The following is a 12,774-nucleotide window of genomic DNA, read 5'->3' on the forward strand; positions in this document are numbered from 1 at the left end:
GGTAAAAAACATAACTTTGCATTCAATGTCACAGGAACTTTTGTTGTTCAGTATATGAGATCTATACGATCAGTGTCTCAAACCGATATGATCAACGTCTAAGGTCGATACGATCCACGTTTCAAACCGATATGATCCACGTTTCAAACCGATATGATCAACGTCTCAGACCGATATGATACACGTTTCAGACCGATATGATCCATGTCTCAAACCGATATGATCAACGTTTCAGACCGATATGATCCACGTTTCAGACCGATATGATCCATGTCTCAAACAGATATGATCAACGTCTCAGACCGATATGATCGTGTCACAGGCTGATGTGAGACAAGGAGTAGCCTTCATCGGCTGCGTTCTGCTGGCGGTCATACAGCACACATTGCCCTGAGCTGCTCACGCTGAACCTGACACACGTATCTTCACCCATACACTGGCGGGCACAGCCAAGGTCATAGCCTCCTTCTGGTGCGGACTTCTGGTACTGTGTAAACACTGCATTTAGAAGAAAATCTGGTAATCACTTGAGTGAGTGAGTGAGTTGGGCTTGACACCGCTTTTAACAATATTCCAGTTATATCATGGCGTTGGAGGAAAGCCCGAAATGATGCTGGTCGACGTTTACTACTTCGGTGAAACCCACGAACACGGGTATGGTGCTGACAAACCTTGAAACATAATCGTGGCGATCCGGGATACGAACCCACAATCATAGGTTTCTTGTGTGCCTTCATCAGCAACCCATGCTTGTTGAAAGAGGCAACTAAGGGGGTCGTGTGGTCTGATGCATGTCATCGTATCCGAATTGCGTAGATCGATGCTCATGATGTCACTCACTGGATTGTCTGCTCCAGATTCGATTATTTACAGACCGCAGTCATATAGCTGGAATATTGCTGAGTGCCGCGTTAAACAACAAAAAAACAAAACACAACAACAGAAACAAACAAACTGAAGGATGTTGTTCACATAGAGGCACCTGCCACATTGCTGTGGAATTAAAGTTAGTGAGTTTGGTTTAACGCCGCTTTTAAAAATATTTAAGTTGTATTCTGGTATGTCAACTTAATGTGAGGCGAATGCCCGAAGTGATTTTACAATGGGTATGGTGCTGACAAACCTAAAACCATAATCTGGGTTAGTCTCAAATTCGAACCCACGATTATAAGATCTTACCCGCAGACTTGCGCCCAGGGGTCAGCGAGGGCACGGCGTGGACGTGAAGGTCACAGGACAGGACGCTCCCGAAGAGGTCTACGCACTTGGAGGTCAGCTTGACATATTGGCCCCGGACAGGCGTGACGCACGGATGTGAGACTGTAACGTTAGGGGGCACCTTGCCGCTCTGCTTCACACAGACCTCGCTTCCGTACATCTCGTTGTCGGCTGACAGCCGGTTCCCAACCTCCACAGTGAAGTTGCCAAGCCAAGGATCTGAAAAGCAAACAATTTCTTTCCAGGTCTTACAAGTCCCGAATATGATTTTATAATCATAAAAAATACCATTAATTAAATACAACAGTAGGGGAGGTAACTTGGGCTATACTACTACGTTGACCTGAATGAGTATGGTTTTACGACGCTTTTCGCAATATTCCAGCTATCACGGCAGGGGACACCTGAAATGGGCTACCCCACCGCCCCCTTGATAAACACGAGAATAAGAACCATTTACTATGTGGAGTGAGACGTTGGGAGACGTTTCCACCCTTGCAGAACTATGCCGGAATTTCCGGGTTCAATCGTAGTGCCACCAGTGGCTATTACGAGTTATGTCCCTTCTATGTCCCTACTATTGACCAATAAGATTCCACCTCTAATGTCACTTGCATTTGCTTCCAACAAAATGGCGGCGTCCAGTGGAGACAATCAGTATCGATATTGTAATAAATTGTGCATCAAATAAGTGTAGCAAATTACGTTAGCACCTTGATTAAAAAACTGGAAAAGATTTGGAAAATATCTTTTGACTCTAAGTTGACGGGAGACATCCTTTGGGAATCCTGCAATCGACCGAAATCTGCACAACATGTTGATTGCGTTACGCGATTTTGATTGCTGTATGCACAGACTCGTTAGTCCAGCCAAAATACAAAACTACATAATTCCAGCCTAGTTCGGCAAGGGTGGGAAATGGACTTTTGTGGTCAGTTAACGCTCTAGCCTCGTGAAGATGGGGGACACCAGTAGACGTGCACTGACCGCAGCAGCTCCCGGTGTTCTTGACGCTGATGCTCATGACCTTCATTTCCTCCCCAAGGTCGAAGACCCACCATGGCGGGGACGGCTTGTAGCCGTAGACGCAGGGTCCTGAGAAGAAGGTCACGATGTCACTGGCGGGGGCGATGTCAAGGAGGGGGGTGGGGTCTTTCAGCAGCTGAGACGTGACCGAAGGGACAGCCTTGAGGATACCTTCTTCCACGGATGATATGAACGTAGTTCCTGAAATCCAATTGATGGACATTGTTAGAGAATATACCGGTCCCTACTGAGAATGTACCGATCTTAAATAATAATAAGCGGCGACCCATTTGAGTTTTAATGAGGGGCGGGGACCTTTGAAAAAAAGAAGCTCCTATCTTTTGTTTTTTAAAACACAGCCTTCATCTCCCTTTTTTTTATCCCAGCCTAAATATAAAATCTCGACTTCACTATGGCCATGCTCATCAAAAAAGAAACATTTGGTATTTTGAGACTAAATCATTATCTTTGACAATGGACATGAGTATCACATACAGTATGCTTGTAACGCTATTCTATCAATAATATGACGGTTAAGGTGATCCTACAAGTGTTCTGCAGGAGATAAATCTGGTGATCGTGCTGACCAAGGGAAGACGTTGAATGAAGCCTTGTGTTGGTGAAATAACTTCCGGGGATTCTGTTGCAAGAACGGAAGCAAAACAGGGCGGAGATCTTGGTCAATGTAACGCTATACAGTGATATTTCCTTTATAAATTGACTCTGACACAGATATAATATAAAATATATTCATAAACAGCCATTATGTTTGAGTGAATAGTAATACATATATAACATTCTTTCCATAGGTTGAATCTGAAATGAAAACAAATCTGAGCTCTCTTTTATGAAGAAGTGAAAAAGCTCATCCCCTAAAAATGAAAAATAAACATGACCCCTCGCAACACGTGATAACGACTATACCAACCTCGTCATTGAATATTCCCCCTGTGATAACGACTATACCAACCTCGTCATTGAATATTCCCACTGTGATAATGAATATATCAACCCTGACAGTGAACATTCCGACGTGATAACGACTATTCTACCATGAATTTGGAAATGATAACGACCATACCAACCCTGATAGTGAATATGCTCAAAATGACAGTGAATATACCCTGATTGCGCACAAAACACCAAAATAGAGAACATATAGCCAAAAGTTAATATATTCACCATAGCTTAGACCTCTACATTCAAGAGATTTTAATTTTCTTTTCTGGAAAACATGTGGAAGATAATATCTAATATGACGCATCAGTGATAAAACCTATGTCCGATGCAATACCATATTCATCTGTACCAAATGTTCCCGTGGTTTTGTTTCAGGTAAACAGTTGACATGCCTTTGCGTGTGTTTGTCACGGGTGCCGCCGGTTGGACAGGATACTGTTCTTGGCAGTGATTTCTTATGAACATTGACAGGGTTTTGTTGCTTTATTTATTTATTTATTTGCTTGTTCGTTCGTTCGTTCGTTCGTTCGTTTATTGTTGTTATTATTGTTGTTGTTGTTAAAATATGCAGCAAAGAGGGTTTGGGTGATCCTGTCACAGTCAGGCTGGTTAGGCTCATCATCAGCTCAAGGCCCTTGCCCCCTCTACACACAGCCCAGACAGCGAATGGGACTTCTCCCAGAAAGCGCTGCCTCGTCAAACCCGACTTTTCAGAGTTTGTGCCACAAACAACATGAAATGTATTACATAGCAGGAAGTTTTATTATATACAGATATTTATATAAACATTTACATAAACATTTGGCACAACATGGGGGCTGCCTCGGTTGCCTAAGAGACCCTGGGGTCGAAGTGACCCGGGTTGACACCCTGGGGTCGTGGAGACCCGGGTAAGATAACAACGTCCTGGGGTCTTATGGACCCGGACTGTGTAGCTGTGAGAGGGATATGACGTAAGCTAGTACTGGTCGTGTTGACCGGACAGTACCGAAATAGCGTAAGTTCTTTGGGGGCCACAAGCCTTCCATGCTCTGAGTATGGAGTGGCTTATGACGCCCGAGGCAGCCCCAGGAGATAAGGTATCTACGCAATATATATATATATATATATAGGTAGCCTGATAAACAGCCGTGGAATGGACGCCAATACATGAGTACTAGCGAATGTACAAAGAACCACGTTCGTGATGCTCGTGAATACATTAGGCCATGAACGACAGGAGGAGCTAAGGGGTGGCTGGAGGGTAACGCAGTTGAGTGGCTTGCGACAATGTAGAAAGTAGCCTCGTGCGGGGCTGCAGGGTTAATAAAGGTAAACACTGTGACGTCATGTCCGTCTTACTGGGCATGCGCAGACTGTTTAGAAGTGCATTGTGGGATGTAATTACTGTAACATGATCCAGACGGCATAAACAACACGTTCGGGCGACAGAGTTCAGAAATCGTGTTGAATATAAACGTAATGAGGTGATTGACCTGTAATTGGTATATTAAATATGAACGTGTAAGTACTGTTGTTGTTGCACAAACTAAAATATCCAATTACCATTTTGTGCCACAAACAACATGAAATGTATTACATAGCAGGAAGTTTTATTATATACAGATATTTATATAAACATTTACATAAACATTTGGCACAACATGGGGGCTGCCTCGGTTGCCTAAGAGACCCTGGGGTCGAAGTGACCCGGGTTGACACCCTGGGGTCGTGGAGACCCGGGTAAGATAACAACGTCCTGGGGTCTTATGGACCCGGACTGTGTAGCTGTGAGAGGGATATGCCGGTCCTGGGGTCCGATGACCCGGACGATCCCTAGAGTAAGCTAGTACTGGTCGTGCTGACCGGACAGTACCGAAATAGCGTAAGTTCTTTGGGGGCCACAAGCCTTCCATGCTCTGAGTATGGAGTGGCTTATGACGCCCAAACGAGGTTAGCAACCGAGAGCCCCCAAAGAATTAATATAGGTAAATAACATGAATATGGTACTTAGTGATGGTGACACATAGCCTTGTGGGCTTGCCCTAAGGTGGAGTCGGACGTCTTGATATACTTGGCGTAACAGTCCGACGTCCACCTGCCCATAGTCTTAATTAGGTGATCCTCGATGTGCACGGTGGCCGCCGTGGTAGCTGCTCCTATCCGGAATGAGTGCCCGGAGTAGTCGGCAGAGTTGTAGCCAGTCAACGTGAGGACCCTATCTAACCATGACAAAAACACAGTCCTGGATATTGGTAGATAGTCCCGACTGACGAACAGCGGATCCTGGTATGCAGCCCTGCACTGCGTTCTAATGGAATACAGTTTTGACAAGGCCGAGTAGGGACATGTCATAGTGTCAGTAGCGAATAAGGCAATGCGAACGCCTAGTCGGAAGGGATCAGTCTTAGACACTTTTAAGGTTATAACACATGTTCTTTTATGATGTACAAAACTAATGTCGCTCATAGTTATGTTCCTACTGGGATCAAAGTTGGCTGAACATGTGAGTTCACCGCATCTCAAGAATCCGAAGAACGCTGCAAGACACATACATTCCATTACCAAATCGTTGAAAGGACCGAACACGCCATCCCTGAGCCGCTTGATGATGTTACGTAGCACATGGTAAGTGATGGGGAGTCTCTTCCTCCGCTCTGGTGTGTGGGCCCGTTTGTATCCTCTGAGTAGAGTTTGAATCCGATTTAGGGCACCTGTGGAGACATCGTCAAACAGTGTCCTGATGCCCGCTTGTAGGTACGTAAATCTGATTCCCGCCAGATAGGTCTTCACGGTGTCATGTGAGAGTTTGAGGATGCCGAAGCAATGTGCAAGGAAGTACTGAAGGTAGGCATCGTTAACTGGTGGCAGGCCGCTGCTGGCACCCAGTGTGGTGAACAAACTGAACTTTAACATGAACTTTAGGTAGCACTGGAATCCTGTAGAATATGCTGTTCTTGTTTGTCGACTGATCGCCGCTGACCACAGGGTGTCGAGGTGACGATTCAGGTCCACGTCACTTGTGAGCTGGGTGGGCAAGGCGTTGGATGGAGGTCTGCGTGGGGCGCCAGGGCTCGGAATTTCCTGAAAGTAGCTATATTGTCACATTAAACAGTACTCTCTTCCGTGTCCAATGTCGTCCCCAGAGAATGGCTGACACCACAATAGGATAAAGTTCCAACCAAGCAATTGATTGTGCTGAGTCTCGACTGTTTATAACGTCCTGCGGCCACGCCTGGGCGAACCATGCCCCATCGAAATATCCCCCGTGTCCTACACTTCCGGCTGCATCCGTATACAGATTGAGATCCGGAGCTGATGTGATATGGTCGTCATGGAAAAACGAGATGCCATTCCACTGGTTCAGAATTTTTTTCCACATGTGCATCTCTATCCGACATTGCTTAGATATTCTGATATGATGATGCAACTTGACCACAGTGGTCGACAGTCGAATCAGGTAAAATAGGAAGGATCTGCCTGGTACTACCACTCGACAAGCATAGTTTAAATGCCCTAACAAAGACAGCAACTCTCTTTTCGTACACTTAGTCCGAGTAGAAAATGATGTTAACATATCCGCTATCCTTGTCAACTTGTTCTCTGGTAACCTCGCTGTCATCGAGACTGAGTCCAAGATGATGCCCAGGTATTCTAAACAAGTTACAGGTCCTTCAGTCTTGTGCACAGCGAGTGGAATTTGTAGTTTGTCGAACAGGGTTAAGATGGCGTCCATAGTTGTGCTAGCTTCATAACCGGGAGGATCGATAGTCAGGAAATCATCTAACAGATGCAGAATGTTTTTAACGCCGTAGTTGTATTGCAATATCCAGCACACGGCTTGTGATAGGGTATCGAAAATCTTTGGACTGGATCTGCACCCGAACGCCAATCTAGTGTAGAAGTAGTACCTATCGTCCCATCGGAAACCAAAGAACGGCCAGTACCTGGGGTGCAGCGGGATCTGTTTGAATGCGTCGGTGATGTCCACCTTACACATTTGTGCACCATGTCCCAGTTGCTTAATCACTGAAATAGCATAGTCTATGGTCACATACGAGAGTGAAGCAGATTCTTTACTAATGAGGTCATTAATACTTGCGGTATGTTCCAAGTTATGAGGGGCTGACAGATCAAGGATTAGCCTCTTCTTGCCCGAGTACTTGCCCGTGGCAACTCCTAAGGGGTTAATTCTGTACACAGGGTATGGAGCTCGCTGGAAAGGTCCGATAACGTATCCTTTATCGACTTCTGTTTGCACTGCCTTAGTCACAACTATTGGATCCAATGTAGCGCTACGATTGTTGTTACATTCCGTTGTTGACTGTGGAACCTCCGACATTAAGGGGTCGAATCCATGTTGCAAGCCGTTGACGAGATATGTAGCAAATGGAGGATGGGGATGAGAGTCGAGTTCTGCCTGTATAGCCTGAACATTGATGGGAGTGAGTTGGACTGTTAAGGTGCCTGCGTCCTCCTCTCTGGTTATATCCGGGAAAGTTAGTCAAGCTTGGTTGTCCCGTCTCGATTTGGGAGCCTTGGCGCAAGTTGCCTGTCCGTGGTTTGGGGCATGACAATTGAGACATACATGAAGGTATGCACAGTTCACTCTCACACAGCCCTGGTGATTGAAATTATTGCAGACCTCCCTTCCATTTGACCTAACTCTAGGTCGTCCCCTGGTGTCGTTGTTGTCCGTCGCCCCCATCCTGTCGGAGCTGCCACGTCGGTCCGAGAACAGGGTAGGCCTAGCTGTATCAGTATGTCGCTCAGGACACAAGTCTGTACCATGGGTGATGCTGTGGCAAATCGCACACGATCTGGAACGGCGCCCCGAAGAACACAGCCCGTACAGACGTGTGTCCCTCATATCCCAGCGAATGCTGCAACCTTGTTCTGCGTAGGACGCCACTCTGGCAGCAAATAACTTGTGGTAGTCGTAGTGCGCAGAGCCCCCATACAACGTAGCCAGTTCGATGACAGTTTGCTCGTGTCCATCCAATTGTTTCCGTTTGGCGTTATTGATGTCACACAGAATGTCCTTGTAAATGCCAAAGGCCTGTATAAATTCTGCTAGTGTAAGAGTGCGATTTAGCCTAGCATCCTCCTTTAAATGATACACATTGCCATCGTACTCGGCCATTCTAGCGTCTAGCGTGTCTTGATTAGGTATCAATAGCAATGCCAGGTTACAGTACTTGCCGTCTTTAATCTTCTTCTTGAGCGCCGGCGCGACTGTGTGGATGTGGGGCAACGAGTCCGACGGCACGTCATGGCTGAGTTGATCCGGTTGGCTTGTAGCTGGGTACTCGGTGGTCACTGCGTTATGGCTGGTCATGTTGGCTATCATGTGTTTCAGCTCTGCAAGTTCGCGTTGTAGACTGGCAACACTAACAGGTGACACGGAATTGGTAACATCGTCCCCGAAGTCCGAAACAACACTGTAGGGTAGCGTGGTCCCGCTAACGAGGGCATCTGGGTTCCTGTGCTGTATGCTGGCTTCGACCACCCCCGGGAGTGTGGCCGCCGGAGACGAAATGGCACTCGGGTCATAACTGTCCGACGAGGTCACCGTTGCTGCTGCTGGCCGTTGTTGCTGGTTTTCTTGGAACAGCTGCAACAAGCTTTTCCTAGGCCAATTATTTGGGACCCTCACGCCCCGCTCTGCCAGTTGTTTGCGTAGCTGGGCCACGGTCAGATACGGTTGACTGCTGATTCTCCCTGTAGTACGACTGGCACTGGCAGCAATGGCGCGGGGTTCGAGGCTATCCGGATTTTCTTCAGGCTGTGCGGAGTCGAGAACATTAACCCGATTGCTTTGACTTCTGGTTCGTCTATGTCTCCGCTCCGCCATTATTAATCTTGGTTAGCTGAGTATCGCAAAACCTGAGATCGGATGGCTTGACTGGACTCGTGATTTAGCACCGAAGCAGATGAAATTTAACGCAGTTGAGTGGCTTGCGACAATGTAGAAAGTAGCCTCGTGCGGGGCTGCAGGGTTAATAAAGGTAAACACTGTGACGTCATGTCCGTCTTACTGGGCATGCGCAGACTGTTTAGAAGTGCATTGTGGGATGTAATTACTGTAACATGATCCAGACGGCATAAACAACACGTTCGGGCGACAGAGTTCAGAAATCGTGTTGAATATAAACGTAATGAGGTGATTGACCTGTAATTGGTATATTAAATATGAACGTGTAAGTACTGTTGTTGTTGCACAAACTAAAATATCCAATTACCATAATGTGAAGACTCCCCAACACTGCAGCCTTCTGCATTATCAGGATTGTCAGAAGGGCTGTATTCCTGGTAGCAAAACCCGGGAGGCGGACAACTTGTTGCTTGGGATGCAAGCGTGACATTTTGAAAGCGAGGTCCGCATATTTGCCATGTTTTCCTCAATCTTGTCAATATAAATGATATCATTGGATTTAACAAAAAGGACACGATCAGGTTTGTTGGCCTGGATACGTCTGAGGCTGTATACGGGCCTATTCCACAGAATCTTTGTATTTATCATTTTCCATGACGCCCTCTACATATCTTGGGTCGTACCATGCATGGACCTCTGTGTCAAAACCATAAGCATGGCGAAGACGGTAATAAAATGATCGAGCCACTCCATATCGCTTAACATACTGTGTTTGTGCCAAAGCAGGGCATCCACTGACAATGTGTTGGACAGTCTCATTAAATTCATTACATAATCTACATTTCATATTTACATTTTGATGCAAGATCACACATTGACGGTTTCGAGTGCGAAGTGACTGGTCCTGAGCAGCAAACAGAAAGCCGTCGGTTTCACCTTTCAAGCCAGCCGACCTGTCCTTACACACAGCACATAAACTCGATGCAGTGGTCGTTCAGATAGCCTCTCTTTGGAAAATGCGGCACTTCGCTTGGTTGACACTCATTTCTGTACCGTCCAGCAGTTCAGAACCATCAACAAAATCAACACTGGTATTGAGATTATGTCCCACACCCTTGGATCGTTTAAGTTAACTGTGGAATGCCTTGTTTTCATCACGAGTCTTGCCAGGCTTCACAAGAGGATCATCAGACAAATTAATATGTGCAAAAGTGCACAAAACAATTCAATCATGAAGAGCCCCAACGTTAATCAAACCACGTCCTCCCATAATGATTGGTAAACATTGGCAACTGACAAGGCATGTGTTAGTCTAATATAGTTTAACTCTCGAGCAAACAGTGCTTGGCTGTGGACAGTGATGTGTGATCATGCACAGACGCACATTAGGGAAATAGTAAGGGATCGTAGTGTTTCCATATTTCATGCACAGACGCACAATAGGGAAATAGTAAGGGATCGTAGCGTTTCCATATTTCATACATAGACGGACAATAGGGAAATAGTAAGGGATCGTAGCGTTTCCATATTTCATACATAGACGCACATTAGGGAAATAGTAAGGGATCGTAGCGTTTACATATTTCATGCACAGACGCACAATAGGGAAATAGTAAGGGATCGTAGCGTTTCCATATTTCATTCTGAAAGTACATACATTAATAAATAGAGTACGATTCGAGTGGACATAGCGTCTACTCGGAGAGCGGAAGGTCGGTGTTCGATCACCTTGCCGCGTCACACCAAAATACGTTATAAGGTTATACTTGATTATGCTCTGCATAAAGAGACTGGCCAGCATGGCGTCATTATACTGTGTCTCAGTGGGATATTTATGTTTAACTGGTATCTCAGTGGGCTACCACTTTAACACCGGCTAAAGGCCCGTCAAATACAAGCAGACGCACACACACACGTTCCTGCACGTCGCATGAATAATCTTGAACGCCGTGATAGAACTGGAATACTGTTAAAGCGGCGTTAAACATGACTCACTAACCTAAATAATCTTGAACGTGACTTAGACCCCATTTTACCTCACCTCACCTCACCTCACCTCACCTCACCTCACCTCACCTCACCTTCGACAGCAATGCGATTTATGGCCCCCCCTTGTAGCACACGAGATCATATAGGCGACTTGGTTGGGAATTTAGCAGTGAACAGTTTAACATAGATGAGGTTTAACTATGACATGAGGTTAGATGAAATGGTGTTTAACGTCGCGTCCAAGATTGTTGCACTTATATAGCGACGTGTGTGTGTGTGTGTGTGTGCGTGCGTGTGTGTGCGTGCGTGTGTGTGCGTGCGTGCGTGCGTGCGTGCGTGCGTGCGTGCGTGTGTGTGTGTGTGTGTGTGTGTGTGTGTGTGTGTGTGTGTGCCGTACTGGTCCGGACTAATGCCGAATTTAAAGTGCCAGCCCACTGAGATACCATGCCGCTGTTTAACACGAATACCCAACTCAGACACAGTATAATTACTCCGAGCCGACAAGTCATTGTTTTACCCCGACAGGGTAAGCAACAAGTACCATCTTTTAACGTCGTCATGACGCGGCCGGGGATCGAACCTCCGGGCGGCCGCTCTACCATAAGACCAGGTTGGCGGTCCTCTATGACATGAAGCGTGCATGTACTTACCTGTCACCAGTCCTGCAATGGCGGCCACAAGGTAACAATACATGGTGCGTTTCATCAGCTGGGGGGGGAGTGGCTGCTTCTGGAACTGCTGTTTTCGTAACGCTTTGCCACCTTGCTAAACTAAATGTTGTCCCATCAATCAAGTCTGTTTGACAATGTAACGTACACACGTTTCAACGTTAACATCGGTTAATTAAGTCGGCACAGACCATTACGCTGATTGATCCCGAGCCGTGATGGCGGTCGCCCCACATCCACTGATCTGTTAACGCCTGGTGCCCCCATCCCATCCAACCCATTCAGTACAAGTTCCATGCTTAATCAAATTATTGGGATATTGTTTGATCTGACTGATTAAAAGGGCCATCTGAAGTGATGAATCAGAGTTTTCCGGTGTCACAACGTTGCAAGTTACTGCGAAGTGTGATGCGGGATCTGGTCGATGGCAATTTGGGGTCAATTGTCCAAGGTGTTTTTGTGTGTTAATTAATCGTAATTGGAAGGCGACTTTGAGTACCTTTACCTGAACTACGGTAAGCCCTCGTACCTGGTCCTGACAACTTGGGGATTAGCGAGAGGTACAATGTCAGTACCCGAGGGACCTTGGACCTTTATTACCGTAGTTCACCCAGCGATCACAAAAGGAGTTCTTCTTTTAACAGCATTTATTCAAACGTTGTGTTGCCGGTCAACCCACTCAATTAAGAGACTTCGGCCGCATTACGTCAGTCTCGGTCAAAATGCTGGTGTCTAAAGATTGTTTCCGAGTACGAGTTTAGTGACAGTAAGGCAAGGGAGCACTGGTGGTCCAGTCGTCTAAGGCGCGTTGCGCCCCTTCGCACGTCAGAAACCTAAAATTTTGGGTTCGAATCCCGGTTCGCCCCGATTATGTTTCTAGGTTTGTCAGCACCATAACCGTGCTCGTGGGTTTCACCGAAGTGGTAAACGTCTGAGGCCTGCATCACTTCGGGCTTTCCTCCCACATTAAGCTGACACGCCGTGATATAACTGTAATACTGTTAAAAGCGGCGTTTAACCCAACTCACTCACTGTAAGGCAAGTTCGGGCGCCCACCAG

General features: G+C 46.4%; 1 protein-coding gene across 1 annotated transcript; it reads right to left on the reverse strand.

The window, feature by feature from the left end:
• Positions 1-37: 37 nt before the first annotated feature.
• On the reverse strand, positions 38-11,760 carry LOC124136114 (fucolectin-4-like). Its single transcript, XM_046501908.2, has 4 exons — positions 11,698-11,760; positions 2,206-2,445; positions 1,180-1,437; positions 38-498 (listed from the first exon to the last, which is right to left on the reverse strand). The coding sequence occupies exons 1-4, from the start codon at positions 11,750-11,752 to the stop codon at positions 317-319; spliced, it is 735 nt and encodes a 244-aa protein (XP_046357864.1). The 5' UTR covers positions 11,753-11,760; the 3' UTR covers positions 38-316.
• Between the last annotated feature and the right edge of the window lie 1,014 nt (positions 11,761-12,774).

This window comes from Haliotis rufescens, unplaced genomic scaffold (assembly GCF_023055435.1).
Source record: "Haliotis rufescens isolate VD_foot unplaced genomic scaffold, xgHalRufe1.0.p SCAF_44, whole genome shotgun sequence".
Lineage (NCBI taxonomy): Eukaryota > Metazoa > Mollusca > Gastropoda > Lepetellida > Haliotidae > Haliotis > Haliotis rufescens.

What these genes read in the sequence shown, in the direction of transcription:
- LOC124136114 (XM_046501908.2), bottom strand. Translation starts at nt 11,752, where the DNA reads ATGAAACGCACCATGTATTGTTACCTTGTGGCCGCCATTGCAGGACTG. An exon ending in CATTGCAGGACTGGTGACAG is followed by an intron (nt 2,446 to 11,697) that starts GTAAGTACATGC and finishes ATTGGATTTCAG; the next exon opens with GAACTACGTTCATATCATCC. An exon ending in CCCTGGGCGCAAGTCTGCGG is followed by an intron (nt 499 to 1,179) that starts GTAAGATCTTAT and finishes TTCTAAATGCAG; the next exon opens with TGTTTACACAGTACCAGAAG.